Source organism: Ylistrum balloti, unplaced genomic scaffold (genome assembly GCF_031769215.1).
Source record: "Ylistrum balloti isolate Yb309-2 unplaced genomic scaffold, AGI_CSIRO_Ybal_v1 Utg370574, whole genome shotgun sequence".
In the NCBI taxonomy this organism is placed as follows: domain Eukaryota; kingdom Metazoa; phylum Mollusca; class Bivalvia; order Pectinida; family Pectinidae; genus Ylistrum; species Ylistrum balloti.
Genome location: NW_026782359.1, coordinates 1103883 through 1124746, shown reverse-complemented (window position 1 = coordinate 1124746; position 20864 = coordinate 1103883). Strand labels below are relative to the sequence as shown.

The 20864-nt window shown below is 38.6% G+C and overlaps 1 protein-coding gene across 2 annotated transcripts in view; it reads left to right on the top strand.

Moving 5' to 3' along the window:
- Nucleotides 1-20864, top strand: part of LOC132556507 (nicotinamide/nicotinic acid mononucleotide adenylyltransferase 1-like) — a 58037-nt gene that overhangs the window by 16558 nt on the left and 20615 nt on the right. For both annotated transcript variants that reach the window (XM_060220916.1, XM_060220915.1), the window contains exons 4-5: nt 15919-16076; nt 18544-18695. In XM_060220916.1, coding sequence (XP_060076899.1) covers nt 15919-16076; nt 18544-18695 — 310 coding nt within the window. The remainder of the gene's footprint in view (nt 1-15918; nt 16077-18543; nt 18696-20864) is intronic.

The window sequence follows — 20864 nt, the reverse complement described above, 5'->3', positions numbered from 1 at the left end:
ACAACAAAGTTACAAGAGGTGCTAGAGGTGCTTTTCCATGTATCTGTCTGCTATTTGGACAACTCTTACTAGACTATCATAGACAGATAATCCTGGATTTCAATGAAACTTTACTTGTATACATGTCTGAACTACCCCATAATGATGAGTATTATGTATATGGTATCATTTACTAATTATGTCCCTTTCTGACTGATTCATTGACAATGGTAAAAGTAAAAGTTCAAGCATTGTCGAAATAATCCTAGAATTTTTAACTGATCAATGGACTTATCAGTATCATGATATTGTGCATTGGCATCTAGGGTTGTTGGATCAAGGTCACTGTCATTGTCAGCACTCTAGCAGCTTCATTCCATGCTGAATTTTCATCAAAATTCACTCAGACATAAAACATTAAAATATCTGAGTTTCAGTGCTGTTGGGTCAAGGTCACCATTACTCTTTTAGAAAATTTTCTGCATTCCTTTATTCCTTATAGGGTTTTGATCAAACTTCACACTCTTACAAACAATTGAAAGATCTTGACAAGTTCAAGTTTCAGGGTTGTTTGGCCAAGGTCACTTACCAAATTTTAGAAAATAAATGTCAGTGTTCTAGCTATGTCATCCCTTGAGGAATTCTCATCACACTTTTATAAAGCATGATAGCCTGTAGAGGACATATATGGCTTTAGCAATACTCAGTATGCTTTTTCATTCTGACCGTTTAGACTTGGCAGATTTCAATGAGAATTCACGTATAGATTATCTGCACCCTATGTTGTTGAAAAATTTAAGTATAATTTCTTTATTGATTGTTGCTATGGTTACCGTAACTGTGGTCTTTCAGTTTGAATGACTTTCAAATTAGTTCAATTGATTGACCTTGATATAGTTTCAAGGTCACAGGGGTAAAATTTGTAAAACTCTTCTAATAAGTTATTTGCAATAATCAAAAGGCCATAAAAAGGTGCTGATACTAGAGTAGCATGCTCAGATGACTGACCTTCAACCAGTTTCAGGGTCTCTAGGTTCAAATGCGTTGAAATCTTAAGATATACTTCTCTGATATAAGGGTACCTGGCTGGGATGGTAGACCTTGACCCAATTTCAAGGTCACAGGGGTCAGATGTGTTAAAATTTTCTAATGACATCATCACAACAACCAAAAGGTCTGGAATACTGATGTTAGGCCTGTGGTGAGGTGTAGCATGCAGGGACCAAGTTTGATAAAATGATTGACCATGGCCCACTTTCAAGGTCAGACAGGTCAAATGTATTGAAATCTTTTACCAGCTTCTTCTCTTAACCAACCAAAAGGCCCAGGATACTAATATTGGATCCTTAAATGACATACAATTGAAAGCACCATTTAGTACCATAATTACGGTAGAGTCAATTTATCACATAAACTGCATCATACAGCTGTCTGCTCCTTCAAGGGCCAAGATGCTTGTTTGTTTATATGAAAGACCTTAACCCATGTTAAAGGTCATAAGTGTCCAAGGTGCTAAACTTTTCTCTTGGCTAAATACAACATTGATATTGAACTATAAGGATACTGGCTAAAATCTTAACAATTTTATGGTTTTAAATGTAGAATGGGTCCACACAAACAAAATATCAGATACCAATATCCACAGTTTTCTGTCTCAGTGTTAATTGTGATCTACCAGAATAATTAATGAATTCATATATTTCTGTCTCATTGTTAACTGTGATCTGTCAGATATCAAATATCGACAGGTTTCTGTCTATTTATAAACTGTGATCTGTTAGATATCAAATATCAGTAGATTTCTTTCTCATTGCTAACCTTGATCTGTCAGATGTTGAATATTCACAGATTTCTGTCTCAGTGTTGACTGTGATCTGTCAGATATTACATATTCACAGATTTCTGTCTCAGTGTTGACTGTGATCTGTCAGATATTACATATTCACAGATTTCTGTCTCAGTGTTGACTGTGATCTGTCAGATATTAAATATTCACAGATTTCTGTCTCAGTGTTAACTGTGATCTGTCAGATATTGAATATTGTGATATGTCAGATATAGAATATTCACAGATTTCTGTCTCAGTGTTAACTGTGATCTGTCAGATATTGAATATTGTGATATGTCAGATATAGAATATTCACAGATTTCTGTCTCAGTGTTAACTGTGATCTGTCAGATATTGAATATTGTGATATGTCAGATATAGAATATTCACAGATTTCTGTCTCAGTGTTAACTGTGATCTGTCAGATATTAAATATTCAAGATTTCTGTCTCAGTGTTGACTGTGATCTGTCAGATATTGAATATTCGCAGATTTCTGTCTCAGTGTTGACTGTGATCTGTCAGATATTGAATATTAACAGATTTCTGTCTCAGTGTTGACTGTGATCTGTCAGATATTAAATATTTGCAGATTTCTGTCTCAGTGTTGACTGTAATATGTCAGATATTGAATATTAACAGATTTCTATCTCAGTGTTGACTGTGATCTGTCAGATATTAAATATTTGCAGATTTCTGTCTCAGTGTTGACTGTGATCTGTCAGATATTAAATATTTGCAGATTTCTGTCTCAGTGTTGACTGTAATATGTCAGATATAGAATATTCACAGATTTCTGTCTCAGTGTTAACTATGATCTGTCAGATATTAAATATTCAAGATTTCTGTCTCAGTGTTGACTGTGATCTGTCAGATATTAAATATTCAAGATTTCTGTCTCAGTGTTGACTGTGATCTGTCAGATATTAAATATTCAAGATTTCTGTCTCAGTGTTAACTGTGATCTGTCAGATATTAAATATTCGCAGATTTCTGTCTCAGTGTTGACTGTAATATGTCAGATATAGAATATTCACAGATTTCTGTCTCAGTGTTAACTGTGATCTGTCAGATATTAAATATTCAAGATTTCTGTCTCAGTGTTGACTGTGATCTGTCAGATATAGAATATTCACAGATTTCTGTCTCAGTGTTAACTGTGATCTGTCAGATATTAAATATTCAAGATTTCTGTCTCAGTGTTGACTGTGATCTGTCAGATATTAAATATTCAAGATTTCTGTCTCAGTGTTGACTGTGATCTGTCAGATATTAAATATTCAAGATTTCTGTCTCAGTGTTAACTGTGATCTGTCAGATATTGAATATTGTGATATGTCAGATATAGAATATTCACAGATTTCTGTCTCAGTGTTAACTGTGATCTGTCAGATATTAAATATTCAAGATTTCTGTCTCAGTGTTGACTGTGATCTGTCAGATATTAAATATTCAAGATTTCTGTCTCAGTGTTGACTGTGATCTGTCAGATATAGAATATTCACAGATTTCTGTCTCAGTGTTAACTGTGATCTGTCAGATATTAAATATTCAAGATTTCTGTCTCAGTGTTGACTGTGATCTGTCAGATATTAAATATTCAAGATTTCTGTCTCAGTGTTGACTGTGATCTGTCAGATATAGAATATTCACAGATTTCTGTCTCAGTGTTAACTGTGATCTGTCAGATATTAAATATTCAAGATTTCTGTCTCAGTGTTGACTGTGATCTGTCAGATATTAAATATTCAAGATTTCTGTCTCAGTGTTGACTGTGATCTGTCAGATATTAAATATTTGCAGATTTCTGTCTCAGTGTTGACTGTAATATGTCAGATATTGAATATTAACAGATTTCTATCTCAGTGTTGACTGTGATCTGTCAGATATTAAATATTTGCAGATTTCTGTCTCAGTGTTGACTGTGATCTGTCAGATATTAAATATTTGCAGATTTCTGTCTCAGTGTTGACTGTAATATGTCAGATATAGAATATTCACAGATTTCTGTCTCAGTGTTTACTGTGATCTGTCAGATATTAAATATTCAAGATTTCTGTCTCAGTGTTGACTGTGATCTGTCAGATATAGAATATTCACAGATTTCTGTCTCAGTGTTAACTGTGATCTGTCAGATATTAAATATTCAAGATTTCTGTCTCAGTGTTGACTGTAATATGTCAGATATAGAATATTCACAGATTTCTGTCTCAGTGTTAACTGTGATCTGTCAGATATTAAATATTCAAGATTTCTGTCTCAGTGTTGACTGTGATCTGTCAGATATAGAATATTCACAGATTTCTGTCTCAGTGTTAACTATGATCTGTCAGATATTAAATATTCAAGATTTCTGTCTCAGTGTTGACTGTGATCTGTCAGATATTGAATATTCGCAGATTTCTGTCTCAGTGTTGACTGTAATATGTCAGATATAGAATATTCACAGATTTCTGTCTCAGTGTTAACTATGATCTGTCAGATATTAAATATTCAAGATTTCTGTCTCAGTGTTGACTGTGATCTGTCAGATATTGAATATTCGCAGATTTCTGTCTCAGTGTTGACTGTGATCTGTCAGATATTGAATATTAACAGATTTCTGTCTCAGTGTTGACTGTGATCTGTCAGATATTAAATATTTGCAGATTTCTGTCTCAGTGTTGACTGTAATATGTATTAACAGATATTGTTGACTGTGATATATTAAATATTTGCAGATTTCTATCTCAGTGTTGACTGTGATCTGTCAGATATTAAATATTCAAGATTTCTGTCTCAGTGTTGACTGTGATCTGTCAGATATTGAATATTAACAGATTTCTATCTCACTGTTGACTGTGATCTGTCAGATATTAAATATTCAAGATTTCTGTCTCAGTGTTGACTGTGATCTGTCAGATATTGAATATTCGCAGATTTCTGTCTCAGTGTTAACTGTGATCTGTCAGATATTAAAAATTCACAGATTTCTGTCTCAGTGTTGACTGTGATATGTCAGACATCAAATATTCACAGATTTCTGTTTCATTGTTGACTGTGATATGTCAGACATCAAATATTCATATTCACAGATTTCTGTCTCAGTGTTGACTGTGATCTGTCAGATATAGAATATTCACAAATTCCGGTCTCAGTGTTGACTGTGATCTGTCAGACATTAAATATTCACAGATTTCTGTCAATGTCCACAAACTTCCATCTCAATACATAAAGAAGCAGATCATTTTCTGTTTATTTTATGCCATTGTTTCTGTCAGGAGGGAGAGACGTGTAAATCAATATTAGCAACTGGTACATATAACAAATCTGCCTGATGGCCATGATGGCTGTGATGACCACAAAGGTCTGACATGGTATATGTAAAATAGTGCTATTTTGCCTGCTGTTAGATTATCACCTGGTCATGACAGAATGGATTAATGGTCCACATCTAAAAGTAATTGGTACGGACATGATATTGGCCATAATCACTTATCCCATCAGGGCAAATAATCAGATAGAAGCTTTATTGTCAGAGGTTGGATAGCTTTAGTGTTCGTGATTGTAAAAAAGTATCAGGGTTTAGCTAACAGGATCTGTTATTACTGGCCATATAATTATAATGTCACAAGATTATAACATATACTGGTGACTATGTGTGGGACCAGCTGTACCTGATGTGTACTATACTTGTGACAAATTTGTCCTAGATCTAGTGATAATTTATCATTATAGATAACATAGCTTTACAAAAAATGTCAGAAAATATTTCTTATCACTATCAAATAAAAACAGACAAATCCAAAGGTGAATACAAATATATAAACCAGGACTGAACAATTTGATCAGCCACCGGGGCCAATACAACATTTTAATCTGACAGAGGATGGGCTGATAACATGACAGTGAAATAGCATTGGTTTGCAATTTAACTTAACAACTGTCTGCGGCTGTGATGGCAAAGTGGTAAAGCCATCTGACCATCTTTACACTAACCCTCCATTTCTGGTTTGTGGGTTCGAATATAGGTCCTGATTAGATGACATTTGTACCTGTAGGTCCTGATTAAATGAAACTTATACCTGTAGGTCCTGGTTAAGTGACACCTGTACCTGTAGGTCCTGGTTAAGTGACATTTGTACCTGTAGGTCCTGATTAAATGAAACTTATACCTGTAGGTCCTGGTTAAGTGACACCTGTACCTGTAGGTCCTGGTTAAGTGACATTTGTACCTGTAGGTCCTGATTAAATGAAACTTATACCTGTAGGTCCTGGTTAAGTGACACCTGTACCTGTAGGTCCTTGTTAAGTGACATTTGTACCTGTAGGTCCTGATTAAATGAAACTTATACCTGTAGGTCCTGGTTAAGTGACACCTGTACCTGTAGGTCCTGGTTAAGTGAATTTGTACCTGTAGGTCCTGATTAAATGAAACTTATACCTGTAGGTCCTGGTTAAGTGACACCTGTACCTGAAGGTCCTGGTTAAGTAACATTTGTACCTGTAGGTCCTGGTTAAGTGACACCTGTACCTGTAGGTCCTGGTTAAGTGACACCTGTACCTGTAGGTCCTGGTTAAGTGACATTTGTACCTGTAGGTCCTGATCAAATGAAACTTATACCTGTAGGTCCTGGTTAAGTGACACCTGTACCTGTAGGTCCTGGTTAAGTGACATTTGTACCTGTAGGTCCTGGTTAAGTGACACCTGTACCTGAAGGTCCTGGTTAAGTGACATTTGTACCTGGTGGTCCTGGTTAAGTGACACCTGTACCTGTAGGTCCTGGTTAAGTGACATTTGTACCTGATGGTCTTGGTTAAGTGACACCTGTACCTATAGGTCCTGGTTAAGTGACACTTGTACCTGTAGGTCCTGGTTAAGTGACACCTGTACCTGTAGGTCCTGGTTAAATGATATTTGTAACTGATGGTCTTGGTTAAGTGACATTTGTACCTGTAGGTCCTCGTTAAGTGACGCCTGTACATGTAGGTCCTGGTTAAGTGACACCTGTACCTGTAGGTCCTGGTTAAGTGACATTTGTACCTGTAGGTCCTGGTTAAGTGACACTTGTACCTGTAGGTCCTGGTTAAGTGACATTTGTACCTGTAGGTCCTGGTTAAGTGACAACTGTACCTGTAGGTCCTGGTTAAGTGACACTTGTACTTGTAGGTCCTGGTTAAGTGACATTTGTACCTGTAGGTCCTGGTTAAGTGACATTTGTACCTGTAGGTCCTGGTTAAGTGACACTTAGACCTTTAGGTCCTGGTTAAGTGACACCTGTACCTGTAGGTGACATTTGTACCTGTAAGTCCTTGTTAAGTGACATTTGTACCTGTAGGTCCTCGTTAAGTGACATTTGTACCTGTAGGTCCTGGTGAAGTGACATTTGTACCTGTAGGTCCTCGTGAAGTGACATTTGTACCCGTAGGTCCTGGTTAAGTGACATTTGTACCTGTAGGTCCTGGTTAAGTGGCATTTGTACCTGTAGGTCCTCGTTAAATGGCATTTGTACCTGTAGGTCCTGTGTAAGTGACATTTGTACCTGTAGGTCCTAGTTAAGTGACATTTGTACCTGTAGGTCCTGGTTAAGTGACACTTGTACCTGTAGGTCCTGGTTAAGTGACATTTGTACCTGTAGGTCCTGGTTAAGTGACATTTGTACCTGTAGGTCCTGGTTAAGTGACACTTAGACCTGTAGGTCCTGGTTAAGTGACACCTGTACCTGTAGGTGACATTTGTACCTGTAGGTCCTGGTTAAGTGACATTTGTACCTGTAGGTCCTCGTTAAGTGACATTTGTACCTGTAGGTCCTGGTGAAGTGACATTTGTACCTGTAGGTCCTCGTTAAGTGACATTTGTACCCGTAGGTCCTGGTTAAGTGACATTTGTACCTGTAGGTCCTCGTTAAGTGACATTTGTACCTGTAGGTCCTGGTTAAGTGACATTTGTACCTGTAGGTCCTGTGTAAGTGACATTTGTACCTGTAGGTCCTGGTTAAGTGACATTTGTATCTGTAGGTCTTCGTTAAGTGACATTTGTACCTGTAGGTCCTGGTTAAGTGACATTTGTACCTGTAGGTCCTGGTTAAGTGACATTTGTACCTGTAGGTCCTGGTTAAGTGACATTTGTACCTGAAGGTCCTGTGTAAGTGACATTTGTACCTGTAGTTTCTGGAAGTAACACCAGGACATATTTTATTGATATTTACACTAAAACATTATGTCCTCATTTTCTACACCAGATTTGATCTCGGTGGTCATAAGTCAAAATTAATGATCAAATGTTGCATGTGACGTCTTTCAAAATAAATTCTATGTACAAGATATCTCATGAACTCCAGGACAGATTTACTTTATATTCATATGATAGAATCAGAGCGCCAAGTCCAACAACTAATATAATTTTGATGATCATCAGTCAATGGTCTCATTTGATTTCTTTTGAAAAAGAAGAAAAAAAAACAACTTATATGCATGATATTTCATGAACTACTAATAATCATCAGATATAGTAAATATTCACACCACAACACAACACTACTGGTATCTTTGTCCACACCAGATTAATATTGGGTGGTCATCAGTCAAGGTTAGGGGCTCCCTGTCACTGATTTTGAAGTAAAAGCTTATGTACAAGACATTACCTGAACCCCTTATCAGTTTAATTGTGAAAAATACATAGATTTCAGGGAGTTGAGGGGTATCTATGTTAATTCTTACTCACTTTGTTTTTTATTGTTTTTAACAAGCATGAAATCTGTAATTGTTGTTTAGGGTGTACATGTATATGGTGTATATATTCAACAGTACACATGTGACTAGATAAATGTCAGTTCCTTACACAGGAAATAGGATAGTGTACACAAATGTCCATATGTAAATGTCATTTATTCACACTTCCTTATTATTTAGAAGATGATATCAGAGTCAGGGACTCCGTGCTAGATCTGTGAAGGATCAGCACAGTATTGATACTTAAGTTAGATTCATTCTCTGTCGCTCCCATCTATTTAATATCCCATTTGATCAATGTCAGCAGTATAACTAAATGTAGCAGCATTTAAATCCAATGCCTTGCAAAATCATTTGATGTGATTATTACATATCAAAATATTTAAGATTTTCATTTGTACCTTTGTAGTTTGTGTTGTTGTCAGGGTTACCTGTGTAAATTGTGTTGTTGTCAGGGTTACCTGTGTAGTATGTGTTGTTGTCAGGGTAACCTGTGTAGTATGTGTTGTTGTCAGGGTTACCTGTGTAGTATTTGTTGTCAGGGTTACCTGTGTAGTATGTGTTGATGTCAGGGTAACCTGTGTAATGTGTGTTGTTGTCAGGGTAACCTGTGTAATGTGTGTTGTTGTCAGGGTTACCTGTGTAGTATGTGTCAGTCAGTTGTCTGTGTTACCTGTGTAGTATATGTCAGTCAGTTGTCAGGGTTACCTGTGTAGTATGTGTCAGTCAGTTGTCAGGGTCACCTCTATAGTGTGTTTCAGTCAGTTGTCAGGGTTACCTCTATAGTGTGTTTCAGTCAGTTGTCAGGGTTACCTCTATAGTGTGTTTCAGTCAGTTGTCAGGGTTACATCTATAGTGTGTTTCAGTCAGTTGTCAGGGTTACCTCTATAGTGTGTTTCAGTCAGTTGTCAAGGTTACCTCTATAGTGTGTTTCAGTCAGTTGTCAGGGTTACCTCTCTAGTGTGTTTCAGTCAGTTGTCAGGGTCATCTCTATAGTGTGTGTCAGTCAGTTATGAGGGTTACCTTTGTGATGTGTGTTAGACAGTTGTCATGGTCATCTCTATAGTGTGTTTCAGTCAGTTGTCAGGGTTACCTTTGTGTTGTGTGTCAGTCAGTTGTCTGTGTTACCTGTGTAGTATGTGTCAGTCAGTTGTCTGTGTTACCTGTGTAGTGTGTGCAGTCAATTGTCAGGGTTACCTGTGTAGTTTGTGTCAGTCAGTTGTCTGTGTTACCTGTATAGTGTGTGTCAGTCAGATGTCAGTGTTACCTGTGTAATGTGGGTCAGTCAGTTGTTGGGATTACCTGTGTTATGTGTGCTGGACAGTTGTGAGGATTACCTGTGTAATGTGTGTCAGTCAGTTATGAGGATTACCTGTGTTATGTGTGTCAGTCAGTTATGAGGATTACCTGTGTTATGTGTGTCAGACAGTTGTGGGGGATTACCTGTGTAGTGTGGGTCAGTCAGTTGTGGGGATTACCTGTGTAGTGTGGGTCAGTCAGTGTCAGTTGTCTGTGTTACCTGTGTAGTGTGTGCAGTCAGTTGTCTGTGTTACCTGTGTAGTGTGTGCAGTTAGTTGTCTGTGTTACCTGTGTAGTGTGTGCAGTCAGTTGTCTGTGTTACCTGTGTAGTGTGTGCAGTCAGTTGTCTGTGTTACCTGTGTAGTGTGTGCAGTCAGTTGTCAGGGTCATCTCTATAGTGTGTTTCAGTCAGTTGTCAGCGTTACCTTTGTGATTTATGTCAGACAGTTTTCAGGGTTACCTCTATAGTGTGTTTCAGTCAGTTGTCAGGGTTACCTCTATAGTGTGTTTCAGTCAGTTGTCAGGGTTACCTCTATAGTGTGTTTCAGTCAGTTGTCAGAGTTACCTCTATAGTGTGTTTCAGTCAGTTGTCAGGGTTACCTCTATAGTGTGTTTCAGTCAGTTGTCAGGGTTACCTCTGTAGTGTGTTTCAGTCAGTTGTCAGGGTTACCTCTATAGTGTGTTTCAGTCAGTTGTCAGGGTTACCTCTTTAGTGTGTTTCAGTCAGTTGTCAGGGTTACCTCTATAGTGTGTTTCAGTCAGTTGTCAGGGTTACCTTTGTAGTGTGTTTCAGTCAGTTGTCAGGGTTACCTCTTTAGTGTGTTTCAGTCAGTTGTCAGGGTTACATCTATAGTGTGTTTCAGTCAGTTGTCAGGGTTACCTCTTTAGTGTGTTTCAGTCAGTTGTCAGGGTTACCTCTATAGTGTGTTTCAATCAGTTGTCAGGGTCATCTCTATAATGTGTGTCAGTCAGTTATGAGGGTTACCTTTGTGATGTGTGTTAGACAGTTGTCAGGGTCATCTCTATAGTGTGTTTCAGTCAATTGTCAGGGTTACCTTTGTGTTGTGTGTCAGTCAGTTGTCTGTGTTACCTGTGTAGTATATGTCAGTCAGTTGTCAGGGTTACCTGTGTAGTTTGTGTCAGTCAGTTGTCAGCGTTACCTGTGTAGTGTGGGTCAGTCAGTTGTGGGGGATTACCTGTGTTATGTGTGCTGGACAGTTGTGAGGATTACCTGTGTAATGTGTGTCAGTCAGTTATGAGGATTACCTGTGTTATGTGTGCCAGACAGTTGTGAGGATTACCTGTGTAGTATGGGTCAGTCAGTTGTGGGGATTACCTGTGTAGTGTGGGTCAGTCAGTTGTCAGGGTTACCTGTGTAGTGTGGGTCAGTCAGTGTCAGTTGTCTGTGTTACCTGTGTAGTGTGTGCAGTCAGTTGTCTGTGTTACCTCTATAGTGTGTTTCAGTCAGTTGTCTGTTTTACCTGTGTAGTATGTGTCAGTCAGTTGTCAGGGTCGACTCTATAGTGTGTTTCAGTCAGTTGTCAGGGTTACCTCTATAGTGTGTTTCAGTCAGTTGTCAGGGTTACCTCTATAGTGTGTTTCAGTCAGTTGTCAGGGTTACCTCTATAGTGTGTTTCAGTCAGTTGTCAGGGTTACCTCTATAGTGTGTGCAGTCAGTTGTCAGGGTCATCTCTATAGTGTGTTTCAGTCAGTTGTATTTGTTACCTGTGTAGTATGTGTCAGTCAGTTGTCAGTGTTACCTCTATAGTGTGTTTCAGTCAGTTGTCAGCGTTACCTTTGTGATTTATGTCAGACAGTTTTCAGGGTTACCTCTATAGTGTGTTTCAGTCAGTTGTCAGGGTTACCTCTATAGTGTGTTTCAGTCAGTTGTCAGGGTTACCTCTATAGTGTGTTTCAGTCAGTTGTCAGGGTTACCTCTATAGTGTGTTTCAGTCAGTTGTCAGGGTTACCTCTATAGTGTGTTTCAGTCAGTTGTCAGGGTTACCTCTATAGTGTGTTTCAGTCAGTTGTCAGGGTTACCTCTATAGTGTGTTTCAGTCAGTTGTCAGGGTTACCTCTGTAGTGTGTTTCAGTCAGTTGTCAGGGTTACCTCTATAGTGTGTTTCAGTCAGTTGTCAGGGTTACCTCTTTAGTGTGTTTCAGTCAGTTGTCAGGGTTACCTCTATAGTGTGTTTCAGTCAGTTGTCAGGGTTACCTCTGTAGTGTGTTTCAGTCAGTTGTCAGGGTTACCTCTTTAGTGTGTTTCAGTCAGTTGTCAGGGTTACCTCTATAGTGTGTTTCAGTCAGTTGTCAGGGTTACCTCTTTAGTGTGTTTCAGTCAGTTGTCAGGGTTACCTCTATAGTGTGTTTCAATCAGTTGTCAGGGTCATCTCTATAATGTGTGTCAGTTAGTTATGAGGGTTACCTTTGTGATGTGTGTTAGACAGTTGTCAGGGTCATCTCTATAGTGTGTTTCAGTCAATTGTCAGGGTTACCTTTGTGTTGTGTGTCAGTCAGTTGTCTGTGTTACCTGTGTAGTATATGTCAGTCAGTTGTCAGGGTTACCTGTGTAGTTTGTGTCAGTCAGTTGTCAGCGATACCTGTGTAGTGTGGGTCAGTCAGTTGTGGGGGATTACCTGTGTTATGTGTGCTGGACAGTTGTGAGGATTACCTGTGTAATGTGTGTCAGTCAGTTATGAGGATTACCTGTGTTATGTGTGCCAGACAGTTGTGAGGATTACCTGTGTAGTGTGGGTCAGTCAGTTGTGGGGATTACCTGTGTAGTGTGGGTCAGTCAGTTGTCAGGGTTACCTGTGTAGTGTGGGTCAGTCAGTGTCAGTTGTCTGTGTTACCTGTGTAGTGTGTGCAGTCAGTTGTCTGTGTTACCTCTATAGTGTGTTTCAGTCAGTTGTCTGTTTTACCTGTATAGTATGTGTCAGTCAGTTGTCAGGGTTGACTCTATAGTGTGTTTCAGTCAGTTGTCAGGGTTACCTCTATAGTGTGTTTCAGTCAGTTGTCAGGGTTACCTCTATAGTGTGTTTCAGTCAGTTGTCAGGGTTACCTCTATAGTGTGTTTCAGTCAGTTGTCAGGGTTACCTCTATAGTGTGTTTCAGTCAGTTGCCAGGGTTACCTCTATAGTGTGTTTCAGTCAGTTGTCAGCGTTACCTTTGTGATTTATGTCAGACAGTTTTCAGGGTTACCTCTATAGTGTGTTTCAGTCAGTTGCCAGGGTTACCTCTATAGTGTGTTTCAGTCAGTTGTCAGCGTTACCTTTGTGATTTATGTCAGACAGTTTTCAGGGTTACCTCTATAGTGTGTTTCAGTCAGTTGTCAGGGTTACCTCTATAGTGTGTTTCAGTCAGTTGTCAGGGTTACCTCTATAGTGTGTTTCAGTCAGTTGTCAGGGTTACCTCTATAGTGTGTTTCAGTCAGTTGTCAGGGTTCCCTCTGTAGTGTGTTTCAGTCAGTTGTCAGGGTTACCTCTATAGTGTGTTTCAGTCAGTTGTCAGGGTTACCTCTTTAGTGTGTTTCAGTCAGTTGTCAGGGTTACCTCTATAGTGTGTTTCAGTCAGTTGTCAGGGTTACCTCTGTAGTGTGTTTCAGTCAGTTGTCAGGGTTACCTCTTTAGTGTGTTTCAGTCAGTTGTCAGGGTTACCTCTATAGTGTGTTTCAGTCAGTTGTCAGGGTTACCTCTTTAGTGTGTTTCAGTCAGTTGTCAGGGTTACCTCTATAGTGTGTTTCAATCAGTTGTCAGGGTCATCTCTATAATGTGTGTCAGTCAGTTATGAGGGTTACCTTTGTGATGTGTGTTAGACAGTTGTCAGGGTCATCTCTATAGTGTGTTTCAGTCAGTTGTCAGGGTTACCTTTGTGTTGTGTGTCAGTCAGTTGTCTGTGTTACCTGTGTAGTATATGTCAGTCAGTTGTCAGGGTTACCTGTGTAGTTTGTGTCAGTCAGTTGTCAGCGATACCTGTGTAGTGTGGGTCAGTCAGTTGTGGGGGATTACCTGTGTTATGTGTGCTGGACAGTTGTGAGGATTACCTGTGTAATGTGTGTCAGTCAGTTATGAGGATTACCTGTGTTATGTGTGCCAGACAGTTGTGAGGATTACCTGTGTAGTGTGGGTCAGTCAGTTGTGGGGATTACCTGTGTAGTGTGGGTCAGTCAGATGTCAGGGTTACCTGTGTAGTGTGGGTCAGTCAGTGTCAGTTGTCTGTGTTACCTGTGTAGTGTGTGCAGTCAGTTGTCTGTGTTACCTCTATAGTGTGTTTCAGTCAGTTGTCTGTTTTACCTGTGTAGTATGTGTCAGTCAGTTGTCAGGGTCGACTCTATAGTGTGTTTCAGTCAGTTGTCAGGGTTACCTCTATAGTGTGTTTCAGTCAGTTGTCAGGGTTACCTCTATAGTGTGTTTCAGTCAGTTGTCAGGGTTACCTCTATAGTGTGTTTCAGTCAGTTGTCAGGGTTACCTCTATAGTGTGTTTCAGTCAGTTGCCAGGGTTACCTCTATAGTGTGTTTCAGTCAGTTGCCAGGGTTACCTCTATAGTGTGTTTCAGTCAGTTGTCAGGGTTACCTGTGTAGTGTGGGTCAGTCAGTTGTGGGGGATTACCTGTGTTATGTGTGCTGGACAATTGTCAGGGTCATCTTTATAGTGTGTTTCAGTCAGTTGTCAGGGTCATCTCTATAATGTGTGTCAGTCAGTTATGAGGGTTACCTTTGTGATGTGTGTTAGACAGTTGTCAGGGTCATCTCTATAGTGTGTTTCAGTCAGTTGTCAGGGTTACCTTTGTGTTGTGTGTCAGTCAGTTGTCTGTGTTACCTGTGTAGTATATGTCAGTCAGTTGTCAGGGTTACCTGTGTAGTTTGTGTCAGTCAGTTGTCAGCGTTACCTGTGTAGTGTGGGTCAGTCAGTTGTGGGGGATTACCTGTGTTATGTGTGCTGGACAGTTGTGAGGATTACCTGTGTAATGTGTGTCAGTCAGTTATGAGGATTACCTGTGTTATGTGTGCCAGACAGTTGTGAGGATTACCTGTGTAGTGTGGGTCAGTCAGTTGTGGGGATTACCTGTGTAGTGTGGGTCAGTCAGTTGTCAGGGTTACCTGTGTAGTGTGGGTCAGTCAGTGTCAGTTGTCTGTGTTACCTGTGTAGTGTGTGCAGTCAGTTGTCTGTGTTACCTCTATAGTGTGTTTCAGTCAGTTGTCTGTTTTACCTGTGTAGTATGTGTCAGTCAGTTGTCAGGGTCGACTCTATAGTGTGTTTCAGTCAGTTGTCAGGGTTACCTCTATAGTGTGTTTCAGTCAGTTGTCAGGGTTACCTCTATAGTGTGTTTCAGTCAGTTGTCAGGGTTACCTCTATAGTGTGTTTCAGTCAGTTGTCAGGGTTACCTCTATAGTGTGTTTCAGTCAGTTGCCAGGGTTACCTCTATAGTGTGTTTCAGTCAGTTGTCAGGGTTACCTCTATAGTGTATTTCAGTCAGTTGTCAAGGTCACCTCTATAGTGTGTTTCAGTCAGTTGTCAGGGTTACCTCTATAGTGTGTTTCAGTCAGTTGTCAGGGTTACCTCTACAGTGTGTTTCAGTCAGTTGCCAGGGTTACCTCTATAGTGTGTTTCAGTCAGTTGTCAGGGTTACCTCTATAGTGTATTTCAGTCAGTTGTCAAGGTCATCTCTATAGTGTGTTTCAGTCAGTTGTCAGGGTTACCTCTATAGTGTGTTTCAGTCAGTTGTCAGATTTACCTCTATAGTGTGTTTCAGTCAGTTGTCAGGGTTACCTCTATAGTATGTTTCAGTCAGTTGTCAGGGTTACCTTTGTGATGTGTATTAGACAGTTGTCAAGGTTACTTGTGAAGGATAAAGATCATGATAAGACAGCATTTGCCATATTTCTATATACTTCTCCAGATTACGTGTATATTACTCTCTTGCATTTAAGTAAAATTTTAAGCAGTTAAAATAAAATTAGATGTGTAAACTGATCTTTAAATGGTGTTAATGAATTTGATCCATGGTTTTGTTTATCATAGTACTCTGTTCAACAACTTATAACAAAAAGAATGAAAAATAAATTAAACATAAAAAGGAAACTATTCTTGTTTTTTGTACAGGTTGGACACCTGGGAATGTGAACAGCCTAGCTGGACAGAGACAGCTAAAGTGTTATCCCACCACCTCTCAATGCTGGAAAAGTCTTGCAAGGTCAATACAAAACCAGCTCCAACCAAAAAGAGACGGAAAGATCTACACAATGAGAGTATCAACGAAGGTAATATTATACATTGTTACCTCTCTATAAATTATCACATCTCTGAAGTAATCAAAGCTGTTTGTATGAAAACAATAGGCTCCAATTAACACAAATTTTATACAGTCATAGCATCAGCAAAAAATTGAATATTGAGATCACCATTGTACCTTGTACACTCTATGCACCATTGGAAACTTTATGGAAATAACCACTTAAAAATAAGTGTTCAAAGGTAAAACACTGGCATGTTGACAAGGAAGACATGGTGTATGGAAGAGATATTTACCTGCCTCTAAGTTACAGTTATTAGTCATTATAATATACAGCTGGTGTCAGTAATATAACCTTACATCTTCCCTTACCAAAAGCAATGAAAAAGGAAGTGGTGAGGGGATTTTTCATGCAAAAGAGATGGTAACCTTACTGTAAGATGATGAAATAGCATTTGTAAGCAGTTTTGGTTCTGCTCACATGAAGAATTGTTATGAATTGTTTTACCATTGCTATCTAGATATCTTGAAAAGGAACTCTTACATTGCTGAAAGTGTGCTCCCCTCGCCTCTCCAAAAACACCTTTGGAATATACCTGCAAAAAAACAGTATCAGTTTTTAGGTCACCTGAGCCGAAGGCTCATGGTGACCTATTGCCATCATGATTTGTCTTTTCACACTGACTTTTCACATATTCGATTTCTTCTCAAGAATCACTGAATGGATTTTGACCAAACTTGGCACAAAGCATCCCCTGGGAAGCCGCTTCAAGTTTGCGAAGAAAAAGGGTGTGGTCCAAATAGGGGCCGCAGGAGGGGGGAAAAGGGGGTAAAATTAGGTAAATCTTTAAAAATCTTCTTCTCATGAACCAACAGTCAGATGAAGTTCATGCATCGTTAACTTTTTTGGTCACCTTAGCCAAAGGCTCATGGTGACCTATTGCCATCATGATTTGTCTGGCGTCGTCGGTCATGCGTCGTTAACTTTTCACATTTTCGACTTCTTCTGAAGAACCACTGGATGGATTTCAACCAAACTTGGCACAAAGTATCCCTATAGTAAGATGCATTAAGATTGCGAAAGAAAAGGGTGTGACTCCAATAGGGGCTACAGGAGGGGGCAAAAAGTGGTAAAATTAGGAAAATCTTTAAAAATCTTATTCTTCTGAACCAACTATCAGATTTTCCTTAAATTCAAAATTAATGATTCTTAGAGCAAGGTCTACAAAGTGTGCAAATTAGAAAAAATTGGGTCATAAACAGGACCTCCAGGGGGCACTAAAAAGGGGTCAAAATTCAAAGTTGATGGATTTCAACCAAATTTAGTATATAGGGTCCCCTAGTGAAGAACATGTGACTTTGAGTTGAAAAAAAGTGTCTGAGGGGTTCTGGGGCCTCATGGGGGCAAAAAGGGGTCAATTAGATTTTATTTTGAAAATGGGTTCTAATGGCATTGTTTTTGGGTTACAACCACACTAAACACAAAGCATCTGTGTAATAAGACACATTTAGTTTGGGAAAATAAAAAAAGTAATGGCTGCAATAGGGGTAAAAAAGGAATAAAATTAGGTAAAGTAAGCTTCTTTAAGTTTACAATAGAAAAAGGTGTGGCCTCAACGGGGGCATGTTTAAGGGGCAGAAAGGGGTAGAATTTGTTTAATCTTAGCAAATCTTGTTGTCCTGAACCAAAAGTGTAACTTCATGTAGATGATCTTTAGGGAAAGGACTGCAAAGTTTGTGAGAATCAAAATAACTGGTCCAAAATTAGCCCTTCTGAAATTTGTTACATATTGATCTTTAATAAAGACATGTTTTGGGTTTATGACAACCATATAGGCGAGAAAAAATGTGTAGCCAGATCTTTCATCAAACCCGGATCTTATTACTTGCTGAACCTTCTATGTTCTGAGCTACATATATAATATGGTTCAATACCTGTGGTAACACTACATTTCTCAGCCTTGATACATATATATTCCTGTCTCAGAAGTACCTCAAGATTTTTTCACATTGTTTTATGTGAGTTTTTTTAGTTGGATGCCTTATTGTATTAGGCAAGGAAAAGATTGTGGATAGACTTGAAATTGATCTGATTTTTTTGTGTACTTTAGCTATACATGTATCTACTAAGCTATATTTCAACTTGTAAATAAAAACATGATTTGCTTTATATAAATGTGCAACCTGGCCTAGGTTTGGCTAAGACATTTTAGATTTCCTCTCAAGAACCACTGGGTGGATCATGTTCAAACTTGGTACAGATGTTTTACACACAGTCCTGCACAAGTGTTGTTACATTTTTGCAACATTTTAAAATCCCCAGATTATTGACATATATTCCGCAGGTGACCGTTAAGGTCCCTTGGCCCTCTTGTATTGAACTGCAAAAGATGTGGGTGGGCTTATTACCATGCATAGCATTATTACTGAACTGATATGGTTATGTTGTGGTCATAGTGGAAATAAAAAATAAAATTGACCATTTTCTTTGATAGATGAGATAGACCGAGGGTTAGAGTCCCCTAACTCCTACAACACGCGACTGTCTTCTGGAGTGTCCAACAAAGAAAATGTGATGGTCAAGCTTCTATGTGGGGGAGACCTTCTTGAATCCTTTGGTACTCCAGGTCTGTGGAAGGAGGAGGATGTAAGTAATAATCACATATAAAAGTGGTCTAATTTTAAAGTTGTTTATCTAGATTTGACAACCCAGACACAACTTTTTAATTAAGGTGAATAATTCATTTGTTAGCTCACTTGGCCTGAAGGTCCAATTGAGTGTATGCTGTGGCACAGTGTCCAAAGTCCGGCTTCTGGCATCAACTTTATCCTTTACTCTCTTGAACTAAAAGGCCTAAAGGCTTTTAGGCTTTTAATGTTCCTAGGATGAACCCAACAAAGTTTGCTAAAATTAATGACCTTGACATATGTTCAAGGTCACAAGTGTGAAGGTTGTTAAAACATTTAAACAACTTCTTCTCATGAAGTAAAAGGCCTAGAGATGTGATATTTGGCTAATATATTCCTAGGATGAAGCTGGACAAAGTTAGTGAAATTTAGTGACCTTGACTTATGTTCAAGATCACAGGGGTCAAATTTAATAAAACCCTTTAACAATTTTTTATCATGAAAAAATGGCCTAGAAGCATGATATGTGGCTGGTATGTTCCTAAGAAGAAGCACAACAAAGTTTGCGAAAATAAGTGACCTTGACTTATATTTAAGGTCACAGGGGTCATGTTTGTTAAAACATCCTAATGACTTCTTCTCATGAACTAAAAGACCTAGAGGTATGATATTTGGCTAGTATATATGTGCCAGGTGAGAGCTGCACACCCATCAGGCCTCTTATTAATATAATAGTATTGAAATCATTTTGATTATTGTGAAGTTTATATATAAGTTTTGGATAGAAAATTTAGAAAGACAGTAAATATTGCATGGAAAATGTTATACATGTAACTGTTCCCTATGAAGTGATAGTTTTCAAATACATTTTGTAGACCCTTCAGACATAGTAATACTATGTTATGAAACCTATATAGTCTCCTAGCCTACAGTGATCTGATTGGCATACTCATAAGGATTTTTGTCTTGTGTGCAAAGAAAAGTTGCCAAAGCAAGACAATTATACGCAATTCTTGGTGTTGGAAAAAAAATTGCTTCTGGTGTGGTTTGTCAATGATATCAGCAATCCATTAGAAACTGTCTGATTAACAAATGTCACAGTTTTGTGTTTGTTTTCTGATTAAGATTGCGTTGGTTTTTTTTATAAAGAATGAAATTGTCATAGTTTTGTGTTGGTTTTTTATAAGGAATAGAAATATCATAGTTTGATCTTTTGTGATTAAGATTGTTGATGTTACAGTTTTGCGTTGGTTTTTTGATGAATGCAAATGTCACAGTTTTGCGATGGTTTTTTTGATAAAGAATGGAAATATCACAGTTTTGTGATGGTGTTTTGATGAAGAAAGAAAATTTCAGTTTTTTAAGGTTTTTGTGTTGTTTTTTTCATTAGATTAGAAATATCACAGATTTGCATTGTTTTAATTCATCTGGTTTGAAAGGGCAGGAGGGACGCTGCCAAATAGGGGAAATAGAGTAAAATTTTAAAAATCCTACTCTGCCTGTAGGAATGAATGGATATTGCCAAAATTTGGCCTGAAGCATTCTTGTGGGGAGGGGAATCAATCTTTTATAGATGTAAGATCTCAGCCCCCTCTGGAGGGAGGGGCAGTGTCCAATAGGGGAAAAAGAGTAAATTCTTTAACATCCTAGTTTTTCTGTAGGAATGAAAGGATATTTCCCTTTGCCATGAGTTTGTCTGAAGTATTCTTGGGTGAAGAATAATCAAGTTTTTTTTTTATAAAAGATAGGTCTCAGCTCCCTTAGACAGGAGGACAGGGCCCCATGGGAGGAAATTGAGTAAAATCTTCAAAATTTTACTCCCCCAGAAGCAATGATTGGATTTTGCCCCGATTTGGTCTGAAGTATTCTTAGATGAAAGGGAATCAGTTTTAAGCTCACCTGGCCCAAACTTTTTTTCACTCCTGTAGAAATGAATGGATATTGACCTAATTTGGTCTGAAGTATTCTTGGATGGAGGGGAATCAGTTTTGTATAAATAGTAAGTCTTGGGGCGTCTTGTAGGTTTTCTGATAAGGCCATGGAATGTCACAGTTTTATGTAGATTTTCTGATAAGGCCATGGAATGTCACAGTTTTATGTAGGTTTTCTGATAAGGCCATGGAATGTCACAGTTTTATGTAGATTTTCTGATAAGGCCATGGAATGTCACAGTTTTATGTAGGTTTTC